General features: G+C 39.0%; 3 protein-coding genes across 4 annotated transcripts; 2 read left to right on the top strand and 1 right to left on the bottom strand.

Moving 5' to 3' along the window:
- Nucleotides 1–879: 879 nt before the first annotated feature.
- mpp2a (membrane protein, palmitoylated 2a (MAGUK p55 subfamily member 2)) lies at nt 880–12,438 on the top strand. The gene is made up of 14 exons (XM_026362984.1): nt 880–949; nt 4,149–4,197; nt 4,462–4,562; nt 4,707–4,862; nt 5,043–5,213; nt 5,452–5,559; nt 7,058–7,177; nt 7,350–7,481; nt 7,663–7,765; nt 8,155–8,223; nt 8,341–8,502; nt 8,608–8,810; nt 9,457–9,585; nt 9,672–12,438. Exons 2-14 carry the CDS (start codon nt 4,167–4,169, stop codon nt 9,846–9,848), a joined length of 1,662 nt encoding a protein of 553 aa, XP_026218769.1. The 5' UTR covers nt 880–949; nt 4,149–4,166; the 3' UTR covers nt 9,849–12,438.
- Nucleotides 12,439–13,373: 935 nt separating this feature from the next.
- On the top strand, nt 13,374–23,938 carry LOC113157075 (all-trans-retinol 13,14-reductase-like). Its single transcript, XM_026352321.1, has 14 exons — nt 13,374–13,539; nt 14,025–14,207; nt 15,826–15,964; nt 16,168–16,270; nt 16,574–16,769; nt 16,859–17,056; nt 17,268–17,387; nt 17,526–17,664; nt 17,843–17,952; nt 18,188–18,354; nt 18,602–18,761; nt 19,110–19,230; nt 23,532–23,607; nt 23,825–23,938. Exons 1-14 carry the CDS (start codon nt 13,374–13,376, stop codon nt 23,936–23,938), a joined length of 1,992 nt encoding a protein of 663 aa, XP_026208106.1.
- A 657-nt stretch (nt 23,939–24,595) lies between these two features.
- Nucleotides 24,596–26,249, bottom strand: LOC113174546 (bryoporin-like). Of its 2 annotated transcripts, none has more exons than XM_026378642.1 (3): nt 26,097–26,249; nt 25,702–25,854; nt 24,596–25,612 (listed from the first exon to the last, which is right to left on the bottom strand). In XM_026378642.1, the coding sequence occupies exons 2-3, from the start codon at nt 25,845–25,847 to the stop codon at nt 25,186–25,188; spliced, it is 573 nt and encodes a 190-aa protein (XP_026234427.1). In that variant the 5' UTR covers nt 25,848–25,854; nt 26,097–26,249; the 3' UTR covers nt 24,596–25,185. The 2 variants fall into 2 exon arrangements, with proteins under 2 accessions (XP_026234427.1, XP_026234502.1); XM_026378717.1 differs by having other exon boundaries at nt 26,107–26,249.
- Between the last annotated feature and the right edge of the window lie 1,017 nt (nt 26,250–27,266).

The raw sequence follows: 27,266 nt of genomic DNA, 5'->3' as shown, positions 1-27,266 counted from the left end.
TTCTTTCTAATGGGATTCCAATGGGATAATTAATGGCATTTATCATTAAGATGCTAAAAAAAAATGAGCATCAGAGTCACAGGAATATAAGTAGTGGGTAGCACACAGTCATAGTTGGGGTGGCTTCTGGAGTCAGGGAGAGTGCTTTGGTGGCACTATTGTAATTATTATCTTACACAGATGAACACAGGTTGACTTAGTTTAGGTGTAATACTAAGTTGCTCTGCTGCAGATTGCTCTTCCACTGTTTTCACATGTAGCAGGATTTCATCCTACCCTTCCCATAAACCCATATTTCTAACCTATAACTGGAATCATAGTCTTAGGCCCAACATGGCATCATATGGCGTGTATACATGATGACTATGATGCTGTGTCATCCCAAGGTTAGCCTATTTTATCATACTCCAGCACACAGCCGCAGAAGAATAGTATGGAATATTATATTATATAGCAACTTTTCACATCCGTAGTGATAACTAAACAAGTGTTAACGTGTGAAGTCAATTGAGTGCTTCTCAAATAGGGGCAGAAAAAAAAAAATCCAACAAAAACAACGCACTGGCCCTTTAATGGTACTTGGGTACCACACAGGCATTTGTCAGGTTCCCAGAATTATGTAGCATTTGACCGGAAATGTGTGCGATTAGCCTTCAAAATTAAAATTAAATAATGAAACATTTTAAATGACTTCTATAACTACTATTCCTTACTATGCATACTATAATTAGAGCTAATGTAGTCTATTCTATGTATTTTAACAACAATAATAATTTAGCAAAGACACTTCACGCAGTCGCCTACGGGACTTTATTGTTAAATGTTCTCGGAAGTCGTGTGTAGTGTCCTGCTGCACTTGACGCTGCTGCCGTCGCTGACGGCTACAAGAAGCCAGACGACGACACGACTCGTCGCAGACAGCGGGAAGCTCATCTCACCGAGCCGCAAGGTACGTGGAGCGCTTTTAACATGGCAGCTCTATTACCAGGCGACATGTACGATATAGTGACTGTGAAGCACCTTTGTTGCCCGTCTCCTCCCACTGAGGCTCGTTTATTGAAGAGAGCAGATACACTGGGACGGTGCTGACGAAGCTGCGTGCGTGCGTGTGTGTGTGTGCGTGTGTAGTGAAGTAACAGTAACGTCTATGTTCGTAGTAACGTCAACATTAGCATGCTAGCCAACATGTGTTGGTGTTAGCAAAGTCGGAGCTGGGCCTTTGTTTGTGTGTCACACGGTGCTTTGTTATGACTGAGTCCATTGACTAATTAAGACTCTTCTCTGTGTGTGTGTGTGTGTGTGTGTGTGTGTGTGTGTGTGTGTGTGTGTGTGTGTGTGTGTGTGCGTGTGGAGGGATATACATTGGGCAACGCTAATGATACAGAGGTTGACATTTAAGTGGCTTAAAGAAAGAAAGGAGCCCACATGATAAAAACACCTCACACACACACACCTGTGTAGTGTGAATTAAGCTTTTTAGTAATAGAATATTATGGCATTATTATTATTATTATTATATCAGACATTGGGTCATTTCTCTTTGAAAGCAAGGTATACAACAGCACCCTGTCCTCAAAACCAGTCAACTTAATTTATAAATTGTTCAGACATAGGTTTACTACATGTTGTTATAATGCATGAACACTTTTTAGGTATCCTATATGTGGCAGTGTGTGTGTGTGTGTGTGTGTGTGTGTGTGTGTGTGTGCACCTGCTAACCTTTGTTTCTTTATATATGGAGGCAGCAGAGCAGATGGATGATGGTAGGAGGTGTAGGGAGGAGGGGCAGGGTGGGTGTTGGGGGGGTAAATAAGGGCATAATAGAGGAGACGGTGTCAGGACCACTTGGTGGCTGCGAGCTACAGGGAAAACATTAAGGGAGACAGGATAGGGAGAAGTTGGCACCGCGTGGGAGTTGTAGATGTTGCAAACAATAAGCAAAAAAAAATAAAAAAGGCAAAATGTGTAAAAAACAGGAAAAAAAGATGAGGAGGAGGGAAAGAGGATGGAGGGAGGAGGGGAAACAAGCTGAGAACCAAGAGGTTAGCAGATGGAGCTGTGTATGTTTTGGTGTTTGTATTGTTCAGGTGAACAGCAGCTGAGCAAGCTTTTAGATAGTTCATCATTAAACAGCTGTACATTTTATTTTGGTTCCCTTTTAGCGGTTATCCCACGCTATGCACAGAGACCAAAAAGAAAAATGACTACAGCAGTTATTATGTAAATAATAAAAAAATGCTATTCTTTTGACTCATTTAATATATTTTGATGTTTATACCTTATGTACTTTTTCTTGTGTAGGACTTTGCTAGCAGGACTCAAAGCCTACAGTAACACAGGGAACAATATTATGTTTAATATAAACCCGCAGTAGTGTAGCATGGCTCCATCAAAAGAGGAGCATCAGAGTAAACAAAAGCTGCATGTGAGCACTCTTCTGTTGTCATCTGGTCTCATCTCTTAGTGTTGGATAATGCTTCAATCAGCTAATGTTAGCATGCAAGTAATGAGGGGTGAAGTTCTCACAAAAATAAAGGGCAATTTCACACATTTTCAACTTGCTATCTATAGTTGGAGTTTAGAGAGCATGTGCATATGAAAGCTATTAAACCTCACTCTGCCGTCTTTATATACAGTTTGTATTTTCTTACAGGCAAGGACAGTAACACATTTCCTGAAATACAGTACATTAAAATGTGTGTAAACAATGAATAATAGTGGGTGGTAAAATATTTTACCGTATGTGTTTTACATTTAGATATCCCTCCATCCTCTTCACATGTGTAAGCTTTTATTTCTACGTTATCTTCTCTTTCAGACCCTCCTGCTGTTGCTGAGGCGTTGTGTAATGCCTACTCTCGCATTAACAGCAGTGTGTGTGTGTGTGTGTGTGTGTGTGTGTGTGTGTGTGTGTGTGTATAAAGGCGACTGAAAGAGGGTAGGTTTCTATGGTAGCCACGAGTTGTAGCAGCAGATTTGTCGATAGATAGATAGATAGATAGATAGATAGATAGATAGATAGATAGGTTAAAGCTCTGGGTATTTTATATACAGCTAAAAGAAGTGTGTGCCTCTTTGTTCTCCCCTCTGTTTCTCCAGCTTTCCATTTTATTGTATCTGTCGTCATGGCGATGTATAGATTAGTTCCACCCACATGCCCCACCCCTTTTCCTCCATCCTTTTCCAGTCTTTACTTTTTTATTTTTGCTAGTCTCACTCTCGCTGTTTCATGCTGGATACTCTAGAACAATCGCTGGGGATGACGTCACTGCCTGCTGTGTGTGTTTTTATGTGTATGTGTGTGTGAGTGTGTGCGCAAGTGTTTGGTGTGTCATGTTGTGGTGGGAAAAGGAGTTTGCATATGATTGCTTTAGGGTAATGCATTACACATGTTCTGCTCGAGCATCTTATCACAGCAGTGTTAACCACGTAATGTCATGAATTTTCATACAGTCCCTTCCAAAAATATAGGAACAGGAAAGCGGATATTTACATCTACATATATTAAAAAACATAGCAATAACATAGCATCAGATCACCCGATGTTTAAGTAAACTTACAAAGGATTTGCACATGGGACTGACACCATGGTGTTTCTTGCTACCCAGGTGTAACTTATGAGATTAACTGCTCAAACAATAATAAGCTCAGCAAAACAAAGTTGAAGGAATTATTTAACTGGATATTTAACTTGAAAACTAAATGAATTCACTTATTTGACAAGAATTAGATGAGAAGATCCTGTCAGCAGTCAGGTAGCTGGAAAACAGCTACTTTGGTTGTGCCTGTAGTCAGTTATCTCTACTAAAACACCTATATCTTGACCAGTGCAGTCACTGTTTTGTTATTTGGAAGTTGACAGACTGCCAGCAGACAACCACAGATGATCCAAAATGAAGCAGTATGCCTCATTTTTGATTAATCAAAAAGGACACGGTCACACTATTGTTCATATCAGTCATCATTTTCTTTTTGGATTTTGTTAACTTTGCAGCTACAGCTGTTTCCAGTCTTTATGCCTAACTACAGTAAGCTAACCAATTGCTAGCAATGTCCTTAACCATGCAGATTAGTAAATATGAACATCCATGAACTTTTAAGATTAAGATTTAGTTTCCTTTCCTATTTTTTTACTCTCTCTCTTTCAGATTGACTGAAGCCCTATCATGCCTGTGGCTTCCACCAAGACAGAGCCTGGTGAGACCTGACATCCTTTCCCTCAGCCTCTATCATCGTATACATGTTCACCATGTTTTCTTTATTCATTGCTTCTTTTTTAAAAACATGAATTAGAATACAAAAATGTCTGAATTTAAATATTATTTCACCCGAATGATTTAAGAGGTAGATGAATAAAGACATGGAAACAAAATGCATCTAATGTAGTCCTCTAAGTGAAGGGAGCAATAATACACACTGTAAATAATTAAATGGTGCAACACAGGCTTTCTGTTATTATAGTGCCCCAGGTATCAGACACAATGAGCGACAGCACCGCCAGCTCCACCACGGCCAATGACCTGGACCTCATCTACCTCAAAGGCATCATGGAGAGCCCTCTGGTGTGGTACACAGGCACACACAGATATGAAAAACAAAAAAAAAGCTAATTTGTGTATTTTTGTTTGTGTTTGGACATGCAACCTTTGCTTAATGATAACTACTGTACATGTGAATAAAAGTGTGTAAATGGGCATGTGTGTTAGGAGCAAGAGGAGAGCCTGAAGGAGCCACGTCTGTCGCCAGTGAGGGAGAACAATGTGGAGCTCCTGCAGGAGATCCTCAGAGACCTGGACCCCTTTACACAGCGCTCTGACACAGCAGCGGAACTAGCCCGCATACTCACACAGCCTCACTTTCAGGTGTGGAACATGCAAACATAATGTACAGAAAGCCACACGTAAACTAACTGTTAAGGTGTGGCTTTCTGTACAGTATGTCTATAGTCCAACAAAAAAGCTGTAATTTGTTTTATCAACCTGGCAAAAAAGGCGATGCATTATTTTGATAATCAGTGTGTGTGAAATATCTTTCTCTCTTAGTCACTACTGGAGACACACGATTCTGTGGCATCCCAGACATGTGACAGCCCACCTCCTAGCCCATGTGATTATGTGGATCATGAACTAGAGGGCGGCTACACACCCAACCCGGTTCCGCCACCTGACGCAATCCGCATGGTGGGCATACGCAAAGTGGCAGGGGAGCCTCTGGTAGGAAACATGAACACAATGGACACACAGTTGTTGCTGCAAGCGCTCTGATTTGTTATAAAAGCACCTTTTCTGTGATTCAAAAATGCAGATAAAAAATTTATATTGTAGTAAAACAAGCTTAACCCCAAGTCCTCATTCCCTGACTGCTGACTGCCCTGCTAACTACTTAAGATCCTGATTTGTTGACATTTCTCATTGGTGATAGAGACAATAGCCTATGGTAATTGTGTTTCAGGGTGTGACATTTAAGGTGGAGGGTGGTGAGCTGGTGATAGCCCGCATCCTCCATGGTGGAATAATAGATCAGCAAGGACTTCTACATGTTGGCGATATCATCAAAGAGGTAAACTAAAGCTGAAGTATGACTTGTGCTGATTACTTACAATCTTTGGGTTTGAGGTGGGATCAGTGGCATCTTGAAATTTAATTTGGGAAACATTTTCAAACATTTTAGAGTTCAATGTTTTACAAAGTGAAAGATAATTTATGTGAGGCCATCTTTCTGACAGCTAAATCTTGGTCGAAATTGGGTCATAGAACAGAACAATGATCCAAAGCACAACAGTAAATTTACCATCAGAAATGAGGCTGAAGTCCTCCCCAACTATGTGAGAGACTGATAAAAGTGGACCTAAAAGCTATTCAGTCATATTACCCACTTTTTTTTGTTTTTGGTTTCATTTTTTGTAAATAAATACATGCATTTGCACTAATCTGCAATCAGTCTCTACCTCGTAGTGGCCATGATACACCCTCCTCTCCTGAGCAGCTGTTGTAGCCTAACTCTTGAGATTCATAGTACCTGTAAACAAAACTGTTCTGTACTGCTCATGGAACATTGTCCATCAAAAGTTTCTAGATTTTGTTGAGAACACAGGAAGTGAGCAGAGTGGAACTGGTTAAAATATATTCTTCGCTCAAGGAGCTGTTTGCCTGATTCGCTCCCCATATGCTCTAAAAAAAGGAAAAAAAATTATGTATAACTTAAATTGTAGTTATAAGTAAATTGTACCAAAGAAATATTAACCACTCACAATGGCCAACTTGTAATTGAAAAGAGCATTCTAAGGGTGGCTTGGGCAACAAAACAAAAAAGAAGCCGCTCTGTGCTATGTCCAGAATCCGCTCACTCAGTGTAAACATTATAGTGCTTTTTATCCAGAAAACTGGATCCCTTACTTGTATTTGTTTACAGTATGTCTAATATGACAATGACGTTAATGTTCCAATCCAGTGGGCAATGCAGCATCTATTTATATTATGTATGTGACTTCTAATAGTTACACGAGTCTTACAAGTGTCTTGTCGAGTAACAACTAGCACCTCTAATGCTGACTAATAAATATGTAATATTGTCTTTGACTAATGAATATCAATATGTTCTCATCACTGCCAGGCAATAATCAAAACTTTCAAGAAGTCAGCGTTACCCAGCCAGGAAGCAGACAGTCACATAACCCTTAAAACTACAAATCCTTTTTTTACACTTTAGTAGATAGATTTATTTACCTGCAGCCAGCAACAAGCTAGCTGTTTGCACTATTTATGCTAAGCTGCTGACCCGAGCTTAATTAAGGACCATTCCAACTTCAACATCATGTTCAAAGTAGACACAGGGTAATTGTAGATTTTTGTCCAATCTAAATGGTGGAGTACATTGTACTTGTTACCTTATGTTCTAGGTTGCTTTATTCTTCTAAATTTCTTATAATCTTTTGGAACTGATTTTCATGAATGTTCTTTTTCACATATCTGTGATATTTAATGAAAATGGCAGATACTGTCCTCTCATTTTCCACTGACTTTTTTCAAAATGTTTCTTTTGTCTATTGTGTTGTCAGGCAAATGGACGTGAGGTGGGGCGGGACCCCAGGGTGCTGCAGGAGGAGCTGCAGGCAGCTAGTGGAATTGTGGTTCTGAAAATACTGCCTAGTTACCATGAAACTATAATGCCAAGACAGGTGACAAATACAAGCTTAGAACAGACATGCATGGTCGTACTCCAAGTCATTCATTTTACTGGTTGGAGTTTCTGTATTGTATTAATTTAGTACTAATGCAATAATAATAAGTGTATATTTCAGAACATTCATGTAGATTTATACAAAAATATTTCCATCTGTGTTTCTGCAGGTGTTCTTTAAGTGTCACTATGACTATGACCCGGCCAATGACAACCTGATTCCCTGCAAGGAGGCAGGCTTAAGGTTTGAGACAGGAGATATCCTGCAGATAGTCAACCAGGACGACGTCAACTGGTGGCAGGTACACTACAAAAACAGCATGTGTATAAAAACGCACAAACTCATGTTTGTGTGTTACCTGGTTTATTATTATGTAACTCGCAAAAACCTACTGAAAATCAGATTTTCTAAAGACTCGAATCAAATGAATGTATACAAAGTACAGTCTATACATTCTCTGAGTGTGTGCATATGTTTAACAGGCTCGTCATGTGGAGGGTGGGAACACAGGGCTGATTCCCAGTCAGATGCTGGAGGAGAAAAGGAAAGCCTTTGTCAAGAGAGATGTGGAACTAGCCCCTGCAGGTATAGTAACAGCAAAGAAAGGATAATAAAAAGATGGTGATAAACTATTACCACTCTTGTGTTGTTTTACACTGCCATCTGATGGTGAAAGACTAGACCTGCAAATAAATGTTTTAGTTGGTAATGCTAAATGTGGATAATCAGAGCTTCAAATATTACTGTAGATTCCTTTATAGTTAGTCAACATTATGACATATTTTGTGGTTGGAGCTTACCTGGAGGCAATATAACCACCTAAACATGTCCACTAACATGTCTCAGAATTTAGCAGAACAGGCTCTTTTGAAAACAAGTAACAAGTAACTCTTAAACAATTAAGATTCCTGCCTAGAGCTAGCATGATTTGCATGCAGCAGATATAGTAATGTGAAGCTGCTTCTGTGTGACAGGAAATCTGTGTACTGGTGCTGGAGGGAAGAAGAAAAAGAAAATGATGTATGTGACCACAAAAAATGCAGGTAACAAAATGACCAGTGTAAAACCTTAAATGTAGAGCTGTGTGCTGGAATGCCCCATTTACTTACAGTCCTTACTAGTATGCCCTCCTCATACCATGCCAATCTATCCTCTCTCAGAGTTTGACAGACATGAGATATTGCTGTACGAGGAGGTGGCCAAGGTTCCACCTTTCAAGAGGAAAACTCTGATATTGATCGGTGCCCAGGGTGTGGGGAGGCGGAGACTGAAGATGAAGCTTCTGCTGAGGGATCCACAACTCTTTGGCACAACCATTCCATGTATGAGATCTAAGACACAGAGTCAAGTACAAAAACATAATACGACATATTACAGAAAAGGTGTAATACTGAATTTAACTACATGACTACCTGTCTTCTTTCCAGACACTTCCAGAAAACCTAAAAAGGGGGAGCGGGAAAGTCGTACGTACGCCTTCATCAGCCGCAGCAAGATGGAGACTGATATTAAAAATGGGCGCTACCTGGAACACGGAGAATATGATGGCAACCTCTATGGAATCAAAATAGACTCCATACACGAGGTGGTCGAGGCAGGACGCATCTGCATACTGGACGCCAACCCTCAGGTCGGTGCACAGAAGAACACAAACACATGAAGCTATATTATAGAGTCAAGACAGAGGAAATCATTGTGTAAACACATCATTGTATTATAGTATTATTGCGTTCTGTAGGTCTTTGTCTGCATGTAGAGAAAGGAATCCAAAGCAAGATGAAATGAGTTCCTTTCAATTACACAAATATTATACCTATTATAAGCTAGTTCCTAACTTAGTGTTTGATGATTTGTTGGTTGTATAAAGTGGTTTTATTCTTCTTCTTCTGTGAAAACTACCAGCTGTGACCAGAACCAATGCTCTGAGAGTGAACCAAAAGAGGAAAGATGTGGGCTTTTTAATCAACACTTTGTGCTACAAAAAAAACTTGACACACTTATGTGTGTACCGTTTACATAATTCGTATTGCATTGCATGACTTTTTCCAGTTTTGTGTATTTTCTTTCTTTCTTTCTAGCTGTTTATCTTGTTGCTGAACAGTGATGGGCTCTCAGGAGTTCTGTACAGTCAGTTGAGTGTCATGTGCTTTGCTCAAGTGTATCCTAGAATAAGCTGACATTGTCAAACAAAGTTAGCTATTCAGTGTCACCACTCAGGAATCCTCAGCTGTCAACACTCTCTAAAAACACCTTTGTTTGTTCCTGATGGTTTCTAGTCTCTCAAAGTGCTGAGGACCTCGGAGTTCTTGCCCTACGTTGTGTTTCTTCAGTCTCCAGACTTCGAGGTGCTCAAGGCAATGAACCAAACTGCTGTAGATGCAGGGGTGGTAACCAAGACACTGACGGTAAGACACACTTCCTGGGTGTTCAAAAAAGTTTTCAGCCCATAGAAGGGGTCAATTTTAGTGAAAGAATTTGTTTTCCATCTCAGGATGAAGAACTACGAAGGACGTGTGATGAAAGTGCTAAAATCCAAGCAGCCTACAGTCAATACTTTGACCTGAGCATCATCAACGACAACCTGGATGAGACCTACCGCACCGTCAAAGCCGCCCTGGAAACGGTTTCTAAAAACCCACAGTGGGTACCTGTCACATGGGTGTTCTAAAGAGAGGCAATGTAAGCCAGGAAATGTAAGAAACAAGGCGCTGAGGATGTATTACTGTGAAAATAATGGATGTTATTTAGATGTTCATGCCCTTAGCAATAGATTTAAACATTAGAAGCCTTTGGTTTTCACTAAAGCAACAGCTTTTCTTCAAAGTATATAAATAAGACATCCGTTATGACACAGGGTTATATTCTTCAGGACATGGTACATGGATCTTTGTGTGATTCTAAATTATTTGTGCCATAACATATGATCTCAACCAGTCTGCCATTGTTTACATTTCAAGAGAGGGAACACTTGGCGGTTACACTTAACGCACAGCCTACTGTATGAGAGGTTGGATGTGTTAAATGTGTTATTTAACCTCAAAAAAGATGAAAATAGTGAGCTTTAGAACTCAAAAGGAGCAAACAGATGTTTCAAACAACTCATTTGTTTGTAAAACCCAAAAGTATTCACTTTACAGTACTATGGCATTTGACCATTTCTAGTATTGTCAGTAACTAGTTTGGTTTTGTGGTTGATTATTTAACTAATCTTCAACCCAGTGCAGCGTTACATTCCACACAGTAACAAATGAGTAAATCTGACACTGTAATTGGCAGTGAAAAAGCACAAAAATGTCTCATGTCCTATTAGTCTGTATTGTACAGAGTTCTATTTTACAAATTAAGAGTGATCCAGCGTTTGCAACGCCTACTGCTAACCTTACAGCCCATCTGTTCTCTGTCATTGTTGTGTGCCTTTCTTGTCTTGTGTGTTTAACGTAGTGACACACACACACACACACACACACACACACACAGAAAGGCAAAAACAGGTGGGGAAAAGACAAGAAGCCCTACAATGTACACTTATCTACATTCAATTCGGACATGTCAGTAGAAGAGAATAAGACATATCTCAAACCATCTTGGGCTCCTGTTGACATTTGTGTACCTATCATGTCATTCAACATCTGTGGACCCCATGACATAGTTTGAAACCTCTCAGCATATAAACACACATACAGAAACAATTCATAACAGATTCTACAGGAGCTTTATTTTAGTATGACATTGTATTTCACAAACATGCTATCACTTCTATTTTGCACTTTTATTTTGTAGTGTGTATATAATTTAAAGTAAAGCCATTTTCACTGGGTCCTATTTATTAACTCAGTTGTACACAGTTTGTAGATAGCATTTGCACTGTCCTACAATAGATACTCATAGAGTAAGTACAGTATGAAATTCCTGCTCCTTATTTACTGTATGTGACACTTTAGTGATAACTTTGAGAATGTCATCAGTAAAGACGTGTGCCGTGGCCTACAAGTGAACAAAACAACTGAAGCACTTCAAAATGAAAGTATGAGAAACAAATGTGCATGTTTTGCTTTTCAGATGTTCTGTAGTGCACCGTGAGGCCACCGTACATGTACTGTAACCCTGTCCATGGTGCCATCTGTAAAAAGCTCATTGAGCAGCTTGTTTGTACTCAGATCTTTTATTGTGGCAGCTACTGATTACCTTTCATGCACAATGAATTGTTAGCGATAAACATGGAAATCCCTATAAAATGTAAGTACTGAAAAATAACTGAGTAGTTCAGACCCGTTGTTTTTTAGTCAAATTAAGTGGAGACAATAGGAATCAGTCCGTGTTTGAGAAATTAGTTTTTAAAAGTGGCTTGAGCAGCGTGTTGACTGGCAGCTATATCTGGATTTCTGGATTGTTTGGTGTTGAGATACACCTCATTGGTTGCTCTCTCGAGGACATTCCAAAAACCACATTGTGTCCTTTTTTCTATGATAGCTCATGAATGCAATAAAACAGTTTGTCACTGTATCTTTTTTAGCTAATTTTCAAGTCTGTTTTTTTAACAATCAGGTGTCCATTGAACACTGAAAGAATAAATTCAGCATCTCCTGTGATACAGATGTGAGGGTACAGTCCTCCATCTGTGCAGAACTGTATTAAAAGGTTAGTTAACACATTAAATAGATATCTTACTAATCGAAGTTGCAGCCTTGTTTTTCTTCCAGTGCAACTTAACAGGGAAACACTTGTACTAAAAACTTTTTGATTCTCAGACTTCTTAAGCCTCAAAATAGCTTTAGTTATGCATTTAAATACATTTATGCACAGAAGTCCTGTGGATTTTGTAGCAATCTCTTTATGTAAAGTAAGAACAGGAGGATTGATTACAACATGTAAGCCATTTTTTAGTATTCATACGGGTGCCTGACTGTTGTTTTAAGACAGACTTGAAAAATTGTGAACCTGTCCTCCAAGTACAACCTTGAGAATAAAGAAGTCATTTGACTTCACCATTTTTTATTCTCTTCCTAAGATGCAGTGAAATAGGAAGTGGCATGAAGTGTAGGTTTGCTGTACATATTTTATGTGCAATGCTGTCATAAATACCATCATTGATATGAAACTTAGTGATCATGAATGAAAAAGCTTCTTATTTTTATCATCTTGGTCATTCAGTTATGCAGTTATGCAGTTGTCACACGGGCGTGTTAGCAGCCTTTCCTCAAAATAAGAAGTCCATCAAGCTTGAACTTTATTTTGTTGTAGAACTGATTATTGCTGAATCAGACATTGTTCATGTTTCTATCTATACTGAATAAATTATTGAATTGTTTGAGATTTTCTGAGTTTGTATTTCTGCTTCTACCTGTAATAACTTTAAAGCCCCTTTTACCTGATTATCAGCCCAAAATTTTATTTGTTCTTTGGTTTCTGACTTGAACTCATCAAACTATATTGTATTTTGTGTCTAAAACTAATTAGTATGTTAGCCTGCTAAAATGCTAGACTAAGAGATTAACATTGTAAATATTACACATGCTAAACGCAGGTATTCTGAGCATGTTAGCTGGCTGAATTGCATTAGCATGGCTTTTGTTCCTTAGTGTTAATATTGTATATTTGTACAGTTTAACTACAGCACAAGTTGTCCAAGAATAACCACTGATTCTTTTTACTTTCTTTTTACCACCAGATGTTTAAAAAAGTTTTCTTCTGAACAAATGAAAGCATCTTTGTTCACAGTCAGGCTGTGGAACTGTGGTGATTTCAGCATTAAAGTGGGATTTTTGTAAAAATCCAAAGACAGTTTAGGAACCAGTCATCAATTAGCTTTGGCTTTGTGAACACTGCTGTGACTGGACACTGATGAAGGGATGAACAACCAGCTCTTTCTTCTCTGCCAGTCTCATGTCTTTAGCGTGGAGAGTGTGTTATCTACGCTTGTAATACTAGGGTCAGAATTTCCCAAATGTCACATATGGGCTTTACTTATCTTGAACTATAATACTCATCTCCTTTTCTTTTACATCTCTCTGAGGAAGAGCCTCTTTTCTTCCTATTACCCACATTTCTTATCTTTTTTTTTTTTTTACACTTCCTCTTTATCATCATCCTCATTTCAGATTATCATTCTGGACTTATTCTGAATTTTGTAGCGTTTCTTTCTCTCCTCTCTGTCCAGTAGCCACATTAGTCAGTGCTCAAACTCTTTGTTGCTATGTGGTGGTGGCAGCTTGGTGTATTCAGCTGTGTGCTGCTGGCGGTGGTTGTCATCTTCTTCCTAATCGCCGGGCAGCGCTACCAGGTGTTCAACGAGAGGTGCCTGAAGCCACCTGGTCCCTTAGTTACCGACAGCAAAAAGAGGGATGCCAGGCTAAAGAGAGGTAAGAAAGGTTTCAGATACAGATTCAGATAGTGAATAATCACTAAAAGTTTATATAGACATATGAATGATTTAGTTTAATATCTTAACATCTAGTAGATGACTTAGCACCAATGTTTATGCTGGCATTCCTGGTCGCCTTTGTTCCTTTCCTTTGTTTTGTATAAAAAAATATATACATATGTAGTTATTATATATTTTGTTATTTATATGGACACTTGCAAATGGGTTTGTTTTCCAATAAAAACACATGTTCATGTAATTGACAAACCATTTTTATTTATTTCACAAACACTTAGAATGAATTATACTAATTAATTAAACCAATTAAATTCATTGTACCTATAACTAAGTTATAGATTGACAGATTTTTTTCTGTTGTCAGGATAGGTATACCCATAATGGTTGTAATGTATTTGAAAGCAGTATTTAAAACCAGCCTCACAAACCTTTAAGAGATGCATTTGAATCTGCATTTCCCTACAGGATTTCATGTGGACCATATTCCCACAGCTCTGGATGCAGTGGTGATTGGCAGTGGTATTGGAGGTTTGACAGCAGCGGCACTTTTATCCAAAGCCGGGAAGAGGGTTTTAGTCCTGGAGCAACACGATCAAGCCGGAGGCTGCACTCATACCTTTCAGAACAAGGGTTTTGAATTTGATGTGGGTAAGATTTTGACACAAACTCACACAAACACATACAAACATTACAGTATCTCCCTGTAGCTGCCATTATTATCAGAAAACATTGACTCCATTGTAAATATAAGATCAGGCCACAGATGCTGTATTTACACCAATTAATATTAAAACACATGAAACCCTATGACATAATCTATTTCAAATGCCAAACTAATTTAAATGTTAAACAAAACCTAACCCTGCAAATGTCAGTTGTACATGTTTCAAAAAGGTTAAAGTGTATCAACGGGACAAGTAACATTGTTCAGGAGGCAAATGCGCCAGACTCAAGGATATATCAACCTATCCCGCTCCCAAATTAAAAGTGGACCATTAAATTAGGTTGTTCCTGCCTACAATGTTCACTGTTTATTTTGCACCACATTGGGCCAAATCATGGCATAAGAGGAACTTAATACATTCATGTTTACTAATGTAGCACCAGCCACTGTCCTGCTTGTTTGCCAACTATACCTATCCTTACAACTTCTGATTGATAGATCTGATTGAAAGACCAGATAGGATAAATTGTATTAATCCCCAACTGGAAATTCAGGTAGTCTTGTAGATAGAAAGATAGTAAAAGTAGTTAGGTAGTAATCATCTTCTGCTGGCTAGGCTGTTGTAGAGTCTGATGGCTGTGGGGACGAAGGATCTCCTGTATCTTTCACTCCTGCAACACAGTGAGGTGAATCGTCCACTGCACCTACTCCTCTGGTTCATCAGGATGTTGTGTAGGGGATGGTTGGTGTGTTGTAGAATGGTCTCTATCTTTTTCTGTTTGAATATCTCAACCACAGCCTCCAGTGATGCTGCCTCTCCAGCAAACTGCAGCATGAGATAGCACACTTGCTACTGTAGTTTGGTAAAAGATTTGTAGCTGTGCTGATTCATAATTGTGTAGCAACACACAGCTTGAACCACATCATTAAGTTTGCTGATGACACGACCGTGGTGGGCCCTGATCCCCAAGAACGATGCGTCAGCTTACAGAGACAAAGTGAACATCTAACAGACTGCTGAGGTAATGCTGACAAAACCAAGGAGAGGGTTGTTGACTTCAGGAGAATACAGAAGGACCATGTACCGCTGGACATCAACAGCTCCTCTGTAGAGATCATCAGGAAAGGTCAAATTCCTTGGTGTGCACTTGGAAGAGAACTTGAGCTGGTCCTTGAACACCCGCTCCGTTGCCAAGAAAGCCCAACAGGGCCTCTACTTTGAGGAGGCCGAGGAAAGCTCATCACCCATCCTCACCACATTTTACAGAGGGACCATAGAGAGCATCCTGAGAAGCTGCATCACTGCCTGGTTTGGGAACTAATACCCTACAGCAAATAGTGAGAACAGCTGAGAAGATCATCAGAGCCTCAATGCCCTCTATTACAGACATCTACAATTCCTGTGGCTTTGTGGATGCAGCGTGTGGTGTAGATGATCACACACACTGTTCGCCCTCCTGCCTTCTGGGAAAAGATTTAGAAGCATCAGGACACATGTGTTCAGTGTGTTCAGTCCCTTTCAGTGTAATGCTCCTCTTCCTTTCTATTCCATACATTTTAAACTTATATAATTCTGGTTAACTGGTACGCTGTCACCGACAGGTATCCATTACCTGGGCCAGCTTCACGAGACCAGTCTGCTGAAAGTGGCTCTGGATCAAATAACAGAGGGACAGCTGCAGTTTACACGGCTGGAACAGCACTTTGATACACTTATCCTGGGTCAACCTGATGAGCGCAGGTGAAACAGATTTTGTTTGTTACAGTTTTGAAAATTTGTACTGCATAGCACTGTGAACTCATTACTAGTATAACCACCCATATAATACCAACTACAGAAAAACTGACTGACTATACCACAGTAAATGTTAAACTAATAGTTCCCAAAGTTTATAATTCAGTTACTAGTTACTTCTCTATTTTACTACTCTCTTTTATTCTCAGGGAGTACCATATCCATGCAGGGAAGACTGAGATGGCAGCTAACCTGAAGAAACAGTTCCCTGGAGAAGAGGAGGCCATTGATGAGTTCATGAGATTGGTGAAGGTAGAGAGGGTTGGAAGTAATGATAATAAGATATGAGTGACTGATGACAAGGGAAGAAGAGGAGGCACAATAGGATGAACATGAACAGGCTCATGAACAGACTTAAATCAGAGTCATCTGATTCTCTGTCTCTTAATACGACCACCAGTGGTTATCAAATTCAAGACTAGAATGAGTTTCACTGCTATGGACATGACACCCACCTATATGCTGCTGTTGTCCAGATTATTTATATATATATAAGCAAAGAGTCTTGTTATTCTGACTAATAAATGTGATTGTTTGTCTGATCTGATCTTGCAGCTAGCCTCACAACGTGCGCCACTTATTGCCATCTTGAAGATCATACCATATTGGCTGGTCAACTTCCTCATTCAGACTGGCTTATTACATAGTATATCTTCAGTGTTTCGCCTGGCAGGAACCAACCATTCAGCAATAATGTCTCGCCTCACACAGAACAAGGACCTGCAGGCACTGTCTGCCTACCTGTTTTATGGTACTGGACACAGAAACGCATGTTATAATATAGATCACACACACTTGTGTACCCTCTTCAGTCTTTTGTAACGTCTCCTTGTCTTGTAGGTGTCCCTCCTAAAGAATCCAGCTTTCTCATCAACGCACTCCTAATTCACCACTACAAACGTGGTGCATACTACCCAAGAGGGGGGGCCAGTGAGTTCGCCTTTCACATCATCCCTGTCATTCAGCAGGCAGGCGGTGCTGTGCTGGTCAGGGCTCCTGTACAAAGCATCCTCGTCAACCAACTAGGAAAGGCCTATGGTGAGAAAGTAAAGGGACAGAGCGTTTTCTTTTTAATGTTTATTATGTTCCAGTCCTGCTCAGAAAATTGTGCAGCGAAAAAGTCACAGCACCTTATTTTGTCTGGCTGGACTTGCTTGAGGTTCTCCTGATGCAGTTTAGTCGCCACCAAAGAGCACTCTTTGTTGGTGTGGCTCTAACATCGAAATGTAGTATCACTGTGTGTTTGCAGGTGTGACAGTACTTAAAGGACAGGAAGAGATTGAGGTCCATGCCCCAGTCGTCATTTCCAACACTGGAATCTTCAACACCTTCCAGAAGTTTCTGCCTCCCCACATACAGAACAAACCAGGTGATGTCATTAACCTCATCTAATGGTAATTTTTCCTTATTTGGGGACTTTTTCTACCATACACATTCCTTCAACATCAATGCGTTATTAATTTTGCCTTTCCCCTCACTATATGTGAGTATTTTTGCATGTGTACAGAGATCCAATCACTGCTGGGTATGGTACGTCATGGTATGGGTTCCTTCTTGGTCTTTGTTGGTCTGGATGGAACCAAAGAGGAGCTGGGCCTTGTTTCTACCAACTTCTGGATGTATAAAAGCAATGACTTGGACTCACTGTAGGTTTTTGGTTTTATATTTCTTTTTTATTTCCTCCTCTTTTTGCATCTCTATCTTTACTCCCACTGCTGATGGTCACTGATTTGGATTACAAACTTTACCGTGGTTTAATGAATTCAAAGAGTGTACTGATTATACTTGTTATTTTATGAATGTTTTGGACACAAACTTGTGAAGTATGGAGCGATACTCAACTCTGGGAAGAGATCAGATATTGGGGAACATTCCCATGATGTTCATCACCTTCCCATCTGCTAAAGACCCCACAGCTGACCTCAGACATCCAGGTAATACACACTGATATTTTAATAAAGGTGTACTTGCTTGCTGGTGGTCCTTTGCCATTTTTGATCAGTCTTTCTTTGCTCTACGTCTGTACTGTGAACATGATTACTGGGTATTTATTTGTCAAGTTCTGGCTATCTACTGTAATAATGAACATTTGCTTAGTCCATCTTTCTCCTTACACAGAAGTAAACAAAAACAGGCTAACATGGCACTGTCTAATCTGTCTTTTGGCAGGTAAGTCCTGTATGACTTTGCTAACCATGGCTCGCTATGAGTGGTTTGAGGAATGGAAGGGGACGAATCTCGGCAAAAGGGGAAGAGACTACCTGGATCTGAAAAACAGCATGGCTCAAGAGCTGCTGGACTGGGCATTAACCATCTTCCCTCAATTAAGGAACAAGGTGTGTGTCAATGTTTCTATGTCGATATACAGACTGATAATCCCTGAATGCTTGACCTCCATAACGAGGGAATCCACTGCCTCTGTTTATATCCTGGATCATATGGTTGCATGTTATGAAGCCATATGTCATAAAAACCCAAAGTGGGCCATTGTCTGCTATTCTATTTTGACTATTTGTATATTGTACTCTTACACATAAATACAATTTTGCCTTCAAATGTAAATATGTGTGTTTGTGTATTCAGGTAGTGATGGTGGAAGCTGCCACCCCGCTAACAAATGCTCACTATTTGGGCGCACCAAGAGGAGAGATGTATGGAGCTGAGCACAACTTGGAGCGCTTCACACCAGAGACAATAGCTAGGACACGACCACAGACACCAGTCAATGGACTCTACTTAACAGGTGACTTAACAGACTTTCCAGGGACTCTGCGAAGTGGAGTACAGCTAGTGATAAAAATATATCTGAACTTAAACTTGATGCTGCTGATAACAAACATGTCAATATTTATACCAGTGTGATCCGTGAGGGCCTCATAAACATGTTTCTGCAGCGATCTCATATGTTTAGGCCTTGTTCAGTTTTATTCGTGAGTGGATTCACCGAAAAAAACACTTCAAAGACCTGATTTCTACAAATTTACCTTAAAATTATTACAACACTTTATTTCTATTCAGAAATTCTACATTTAGTTAGTAGTAATATAAATACAAATGTGTGTGTGTGTGTGTGTGTGTGCGCTGTCCGTAGGTCAGGATGTATTCTGTAACGGCATTGCTGGGGCTCTGCATGGCGGACTTCTCTGCGCCTCAGCTGTTCTCAACCAGATCCTCTACATTGACCTTCTAGCCCTGAAGACCAGCCTCAAACAGAAATCAATCTGATAGCCACAGAGCCCACCTCTACCCCTGATCTCTAATGTATGAGCCTCTGTTAATTCTATTCTATCCATTTAATATATCTTCTATATAATCTGCGTACTGGTAATGTTTTGTAAGGTCTTAAACACTGTACAGAGAGATGACTTTTGTTGTGATGCTGTATAAATAAAATTGAATTTAATTGAAAGGAAAATTTCAAGCTAACTAATGATATTCTCTATTTTCCATTGTAACAGCTGTTCTTTGACAGAATCTCTACAAAGGTAACAGAGGTGAAGAGCTGAAAACAATTACTGTATGTCAACAGTTAGTGTATGTGCACATAAATTAGGCTGAAACTACTTTTATGTTTGATTTTAAATCCAGACTTTTAGCTTGATACGTAAAGAACGTAAAGAACGTGAAACTGAAATTAACCATAACCCTAAGAAAAAAACATGGAAGAAAAAAGAGAAAGTGAGAGAGCTGCTAAAATCAAATTTAAAGTCACAATGTAGAACTGACTAAACTCAGCAAACACTGGAATCAGCTATACAGTGATAAATGATGGAATACAGACACTAACACAGCACAACATGTTTGAATAGACAAAATGACGTGATGCCATTAATTTACATGAGTTTGCACTGTTTGAAACTAACTTGTTCTTGGTTGCCATGGAGGTGTGTTCGGAAACCCCAGAACGAACAGTAACAAACAGTACACATTCCCCATCAGTCATAATAACACCATGTTAATTACCCTAAAAAGAAGTAACACGTCAATTTAAGTTTCTAACTCCTTTGTAACAGAATAATATAGTTGGGGTTTTATGCAACATTATTTTATCATGTGTAAATACAACAATCAACAGATGTGTGGCAGAACTTTACATGACATCTACTCCCATCACGTGTAAATCAAAGCCCCTTATGTAAAATATTGCCAGATTAGCTTCTTAAAAGTGTTTAACCATGTATACTTTAACAACATACATGCATATTTATTGAATATTTTCCATGATGGACTTGCATCACAAGTTTTCCAACACAACGCTCCAGTGCCTCCTCCCCAAAACAGGAAGGTGCTCTCAGCATGCAATTGGCAGTGTCTCAGCAGAATAAACACATTTTACACAATGGTCCACCATGTGACCAAGATTTGTAATGACACGCAAACCTCTGGCAGCACATTTCTAAACGTTTTACATGATAGATAAATAAAAAATCAACATTACATTATGTTCTGTGGCATTTCTGCCACAGAAATGTGCAATTGCTGAGGAAAGTCAGGAGAAAATGACACTAATATTAAAATAATGACTACCACCTTCCTAAAGTATCTTGCAGTATTTCCCTGTCCAGTTTGGGGTATAGTTGATACCACTTTATAAAAAGTGCACTATTTGGAAGAAGAACATTACAGACAAATAGGCAAGAGGTGATAACTTTCCCTCATGGGGAGTTCAAGACTTGTAACTGGCTTCCACTAAAGGTAATGAATGGTAATGAACGCTTTGTGTAAATTTGACAGCTATAACTTAATAAATACTTTCCACTAAAGCAAAAAAGTGTGTATTAGACTATTTTTACAGCCTATGCTGCTATTATTGGCTCTCTCAGTGTTGGTGGAAACCACAGGAAGTCACTGTTAAGAACAGTTATTCAAATGTATTTCCTGTTGTTAAAAAGAAAACCACAAACTAACCTGATGCTGAACTAATGTTTATTTTCCATCAGGTTTTAGGGAGGCCGAGAAAGAAATAGTGTATAAAACTCCGTCTACAAAGAAGTAGACTCAGTAAAAGCAGCTATAGGTAAATGTTTACAGCAGTCTAGAGACAGGTTTACAGTGAACTATAAAAAAAAAGATATCACAATCAGTGAAACATGTCTTCAGCTATGATTGAACAACGAGTTAAAAAGATTAAAACTGGACAGACGGGGAGATAAAAACCAAAAGTCTGCCTTAGGCACCAACTGATATAGATTTGATAGGAAAGCAATGAGTGGCAGTCAGTGTTGGGGTGACGTCTCGGGCAGGAATGGGAACACCTGGTGGACAAATAGGAAACAGCAGCTGTAAAAGAACAAGACCGAGTTAATGCCAGTAGGCAGATGATGGTGTGGGAAAGTATCAAAATCTGAACGGCGTGTATGCAGTCACATGAGTTTGGTTGGACATGTGTCCGACACATAGAAAAGCCAAAGTTGCTTATTCGACCACACTGTGTGATGTTTGTGCACGTAGTGTGAGGCCCAGATGTCAACCAAATACCGCTGTGTCAAACACACGAGGAGGCTACTGAGATGTGCACTTGACAGGTGGAAGTTCATCTGAAATATCTAGAAAACAAGAGGAAGAAAAATACACACACACACACACACACACACACACACTAATTAGGGCAAAATAAGTTATGCAAAATAATCAGCAATAAGAAAAGTACAAATCTAAACTATATTCTACTAATAAATATTACATAGATAGTTTACTGTAATACACATCATCATTCATTCCCGTCAGTCTTGTCCTCATGCTGACCCCTGTGCACCAAACCACTGAAACCACTGGATGGATTCAACGATGTAGCTGATCAGTGTAAATATCTTGTGTGCATTAGTTTGGAAATCATGTTGAGCAACTTGCTACAGACCCTCACAGTGATTCTGAAACTTATCTAACCCTAACCTTCCTCTATTTCAATAAACAGACTCTTGCTGTTACTGTAAGTCCAGACTCTATTCATTCCAAAATCCCCCTTTGTCTTATTTCACTTCTTTTTTCTTTTCTGAACTCGGTCTTCAGGGCTTTGAACTGATCATAAACATCATGATCATAAGAAAACACTTGTTACAGTTACATTCTATTTATTCAAAACACGTATAATAGCTATGTTACACACTGTTTTTTTTTTTTCGCTCGCCATGACCCAAATCCACAAGCGTATGTAGCAATGAAATACAAACAGACCTGACGTTTGTAAGACACACAACCACCATGTTTGTGTATCTACCTACACAAATAAAATAAAACTGTCATGCAGTTAGCATAACATGATAATTTGCTACAGTTACTACACAGCAATACATCAAAATGTACATATTGTTACAGGTGTGGGTTGGAATATCCAAGAACTGAGCACGTTTTCATTGAGAACAGTAGCTGTGCCATGTTGATGCTATCACATTGAGTGAGCACAATGGCGGAAATATTTTTTCTGTCTCAGATGGTGATTGGACTGAGCCTGAGGCATATTATTTACTAATTGTTGACCTGAGCATTTTTGGCCCAGGGTAAAAATTAACATTAGCCACTGTTTTGGTTTTGGTTGTACAAATCAGCGACCATCAACACTTTCTGCATTCTCTTTCGGGCTCTGGTACTTTCCTTTGACAGAACAGATACAAAAAACATTCCACAATCCACCATACTGTCCACACTACATTATTGGATTGAGGTCTGGCCTCTGACTTGGCCACTCCAACAGGCGGATGACTGGTCATTGTCCTGTAGCATCATCTAACAGTTTCAGCTGCCGTAAAGACATTCTCACGTCATGCTGAAGAACTTTTGATACACTTGGGAATTCATCTTCCCTTCAATCACTGCAAGCTGGCCAGGTCCTGATGCAGCAACATAGGCCCAAATCATGATACTGCCACCACCATTGCATTTAGAATTGGATTGTCACCAAATAACTATAAATTCTGAGGTGAACAAGCAAATTCTACAGGAAAATATCAAAACATCTAGCTGTGATCTGATGACCAACAGAAAAGCAAAGAAAAGCAGAGAGATGCAAACGTCAAGCACAGAATCAATGTAAAGAAGCCAACGACATCACTCAGCTGAAGCTGTTTATTTAAGATTTAATACATTCCCATAATAACTAAAGGCAGGGATGTAAGTTTTACCACCTTAGTGAAATTCATATTTTAGGTTACATTTATGCTGGATTTAGAAAACTCTAAAGGGTTCACAAACTTTTAAGCACTACTGTTAACGTAGCAGTGATAAAGTTTGCGTGGTAGTGTCACAGGCCAAGTTCATGTGTATTCGACTAAATTAAAATAGGTCTCGTTTTCTCTCTTCAGGAAATGAAAGTAGCCAAGAACCTCATATTTACCAGTTCCTTAAAATATTTAATTAGAACAAATGTACTGTAGTTTCTAGTTTAAAGTAACATTGTCATTCTACTTCTGTTTGACAGACAGAAGAACAGAACTTAATTTCTTTTTGATATTTTTTATGTCTATACTCAGAGGTGCTTTCTTATTGTTTTTATATTAAACTCAGTGCATAATGTGTGCAGAAATACTAAAAAAATAACTGAAATTGATGACCAAAACAGCTGGTTTAAAAACCTAAATGCTTTCAGGACACATGTAGACATTGATAGATTGATTCTTTGACTATTTCTCAAAATTAGCCAAAAAAAAACAACAAAAAAACGCCATTCTGTTATAAACTTGCTCTGGTGTTATGACTCATTGTCCTGTAGCATCAACCAACTTCTACAGAGTTTCAGCTGACGTACAGACATTTTCACATATTTCTTAAGATTTTTTGATACACTTGAGAATTTCTCTTCCCGTCACTCAGAAAGCTGGCCAGGCCCTGATGCAGCAAAACATGATGTTCTCTCCACCATACTTTACAGTTGGAATGATGTTTTCATTCTCACACCAGAAGACACCTTCTCCAATCACACTGTGAGGTTTTTGTGATTGTTCTTAATAGAGATGAAAGATCAGAATTTTTTGTGTGTTGTTGCTTTAGACCCCTCCTTGTATTGATCTAATCTTAGTGTTGTCTATTATTCCAGCCTTTTCTAGCCACTGTGAGGATTCCCAGTGTCCACACATCCCATCCTTTTTCACGACCTGACATAAGATCTGGTCATACTTGGACGTTGGCATCTTTCTTGCCTTCTTATCGTTGTGTCTCTCTGTCTCTGTGTGAGTGTGTGTGTACACAGTATACACACTTAAGGGCAACAGTATTTCCTGATTCCTGAATAACTTGTAACTTCCTACAGTAAGAGGAACAACAAGGTCAATATTTAGAGGACCCATCTCATTACAGGACCAGAAGACAAAGGTGTTGTGTAGTCCATACCTGAACAGGTCAGACCTCATTTGGTGGAACTGGAGTGACCAGTACAATATTAGGCAGCTGGTGTTCATGCAGCAGGTGATGCCTCTCATCCTATATTTATGTTTTTATGTGTCTGAACGTCAATGTCCAGTTTCTTTCATTTGACATAGAGCTATTCTTTTTTCCCTGAACGGAAATAAATTAAACCTGAGACTTTAATTGCAACTTCAAAAATACTGTGACATTTAAAAACCCAAGATTTTGATAAAACACACAAACGCTCTGAATATTTATTGTGCTTTTGAGACAGAAAATCATTTACTTTTTTCACTTTTGACAACCAGTGGCATTTTCAAGCTCCTATTACTTATTACATTGTAGATTAGCATGGAAGACATCATAAACAAGGAACATAACACATGGAATTATGTAATAAGCATAAACACAGTTAAACACAGCAATGTTTTCTTCAAATTTCAGCAGGAATTGACCAATTAAGCTAATATATGTATATATATATATATATATATATATATATATATATATATATATATATATATATATATATATATATATATATATATATATACACACACACAAAAACTACTGTTTTTTGTGTACTACTTGATAATTTATCCACATTTCAGAAATTTTATTTGTGCAAAATTGCTCATAGTTCACAAAGGAATATCATCAGTATGTGCTGTGTAAAAAATAAACAAAAAAAAATTAGAAGTAAATAAAAAATAGAAATGAAAAGGTTTTCACTCAAATGCTTTAAAGAATTGGTTTGTGTTGGCTGATCAGTGGCCTCTCTGTGACTCACGTGACTCGACACCATGGCCTGCATATTTTAGACAATGAAATTATTTCTTTTTCTCAGACACTTGCACCTTCATGACAGGCTGATAAGCGTCTGACATTGCTGCCATGATGGTGACATTGTCACCTTGATAAATGAGACATGGATCACGTGCTTTACCTCTGATAAAGGCTTTGTCTGTGTTATAATACATCTCATGATAAAGATTGTAATCACACTGCCTTTTCTCATCAAAGACTCCCACTGCGTACCAGTTGCAGTACTCAGTAAAGTCGTAGGGCACAGAGAACATGACGGCTATTTTCTCCTTGCACTCCTGCTTTGAAGCTTTCGGTAGGAGATCGTAAGTGAAGACACCAACAGATCCACATGCTGTGTTAGGAGTCTTGGAGAACTGGAAAATGTCCGATTTCAAAGGTGCGATGAAGGGTGACAAAGGAATAGCACAGCTTCCACTCTCAATGAACATCCTAGATATATATATAAAAAAAAAGGAGGGAATTAATGTGTAATTAATATTCATCTTTACTTAGATGGCAGAAAGAAATGTGGAAGATACCTGGGATTACAAAGGCTGAAGTTAGTGCAGTTATTTTTTATCTCAATGATGCACTGGCGATGTGTTGGAGCAACTTCAGCTATTGAGCTGCCCAGTGCCACTACTGCCCCAATAACTCCAGCTGCTGCTCCCACTACTTCAGCCATGACGGATCTATTCAAAGAGACCATAACGTAGCAAACATTACAGTTCTCCAGCAACACAACCTCCAAAATGACTGTATCCTAGAAAGAAATATCACAAATGCTACCCTTATCCTAATGTACCAACCTTAACTATAAAGTATTTGTGATGCAGTAAGAAAACCTATAGAATGAACAGCGTTCTTGTCTGATGATACAATACTATTATGCATTTCATGACGACAAATATATGTTCAGTTACTAGTTACTTACCTGTTCTCACCTGGAGTGAACACTTCTGGAGGACAGCTTCAAGCAGATGTTTTCAGATTTGTTCGTTTCGCTTGTCAGTTCTTTTTATTCAAACAAGAACGCAGCTTTGGGAAAGTCCTCTTTATATAGTCGCCTTCCTCTCAACAGGAACTCTTTTTATTGGTGCAGTAAAAACTGTAATGTACACACACACACACACACACACACACACACACACACACACACACACACACACACACACACGTCACATGATTAGAACATTACTATTAATTTTACTGAAGATCCAGAAGATTTCCTCTATTTCTTCTATATCAATCCAACTATAAAGTTTACAAATGTAAAATGTTTTTAAATTGCCTTTAGATAATTTTACTTTTGTACCTAAATATTATTTTATTTAAGTACTAAAGGAAAGGAGGCACCATATTCTGAAACTTGTGATCAGCGAGTAACCCTGTTGAAATTGGAATTTTACACAACTGTTCTGAACTCCAGTCTGAATATTATAATCTTAGTACTGGTTAATTTGGCAACAACAAACCCATCTGGAAGTCATAGTCATAGACTGGTATAGTTCATATTTTAAATGTGCATTTGCTACTTTTTTTTTATTAAAAGTAGCACTTCAGTAAAAAGTGTCAAGGTTTCTAGGTAAGTTTATGGCTTCTGGATATAAAAGTTTCTTATACTTTTTAGGCCACCACTATTTCACTTAAGGTTGGGTCTGCAGCAACCCCGCATTGCTTTGAAGAACTTGCTGCCCTAAAAAAAAAAGCATTTCATGCCATTGAAAAGAAGATGGAGACTACAACAGCCCAGTTAACAGCCCAGCTGCAGACTACAACAGTCGAGCTGGAAACCACAAAGGCTTTACTGGAGACCACGTGCCTGAGAGTAGGGGGCGTTGAAAGTCGCTTGGGACTGAGATTCACTAGTGCTCAACCTCACAAATATACCATCAGCCCTTCTTCACCTTCCTGTGGCCGTGAACTATTCCCGACCAAGGCAGAGGACAAGTCAATGGATGAGCCACAGTCCTTGATTTTGGCGTTGGAGTCCACCTGCTCTAACACCAGCAACACTACAACTGAGCGTCGTATTCAGGACCTGACTCTCCGGACTCTACCAGCAAAGCGGGGAGAGTCTTTCTACAAAAATTGTTACGTGAGA

Source organism: Anabas testudineus, chromosome 8 (genome assembly GCF_900324465.2).
Source record: "Anabas testudineus chromosome 8, fAnaTes1.2, whole genome shotgun sequence".
Lineage (NCBI taxonomy): Eukaryota > Metazoa > Chordata > Actinopteri > Anabantiformes > Anabantidae > Anabas > Anabas testudineus.
This window is presented reverse-complemented; position numbering and strand designations above follow the sequence as displayed.

What these genes read in the sequence shown, in the direction of transcription:
- mpp2a (XM_026362984.1), top strand. Translation starts at nt 4,167, where the DNA reads ATGCCTGTGGCTTCCACCAAGACAGAGCCTG. An exon ending in AAGTGGCAGGGGAGCCTCTG is followed by an intron (nt 5,214 to 5,451) that starts GTAGGAAACATG and finishes ATTGTGTTTCAG; the next exon opens with GGTGTGACATTTAAGGTGGA. An exon ending in ACGACGTCAACTGGTGGCAG is followed by an intron (nt 7,482 to 7,662) that starts GTACACTACAAA and finishes TATGTTTAACAG; the next exon opens with GCTCGTCATGTGGAGGGTGG.
- LOC113157075 (XM_026352321.1), top strand. Translation starts at nt 13,374, where the DNA reads ATGTGGTGGTGGCAGCTTGGTGTATTCAGCTGTGTGCTGCTGGCGGTG. An exon ending in GGGTTTTGAATTTGATGTGG is followed by an intron (nt 14,208 to 15,825) that starts GTAAGATTTTGA and finishes TGTCACCGACAG; the next exon opens with GTATCCATTACCTGGGCCAG. An exon ending in AGCTGACCTCAGACATCCAG is followed by an intron (nt 17,953 to 18,187) that starts GTAATACACACT and finishes GTCTTTTGGCAG; the next exon opens with GTAAGTCCTGTATGACTTTG.
- LOC113174546 (XM_026378642.1), bottom strand. Translation starts at nt 25,847, where the DNA reads ATGGCTGAAGTAGTGGGAGCAGCAGCTGGAGTTATTGGGGCAGTAGTG. An exon ending in TTCAGCCTTTGTAATCCCAG is followed by an intron (nt 25,613 to 25,701) that starts GTATCTTCCACA and finishes ATATATATCTAG; the next exon opens with GATGTTCATTGAGAGTGGAA.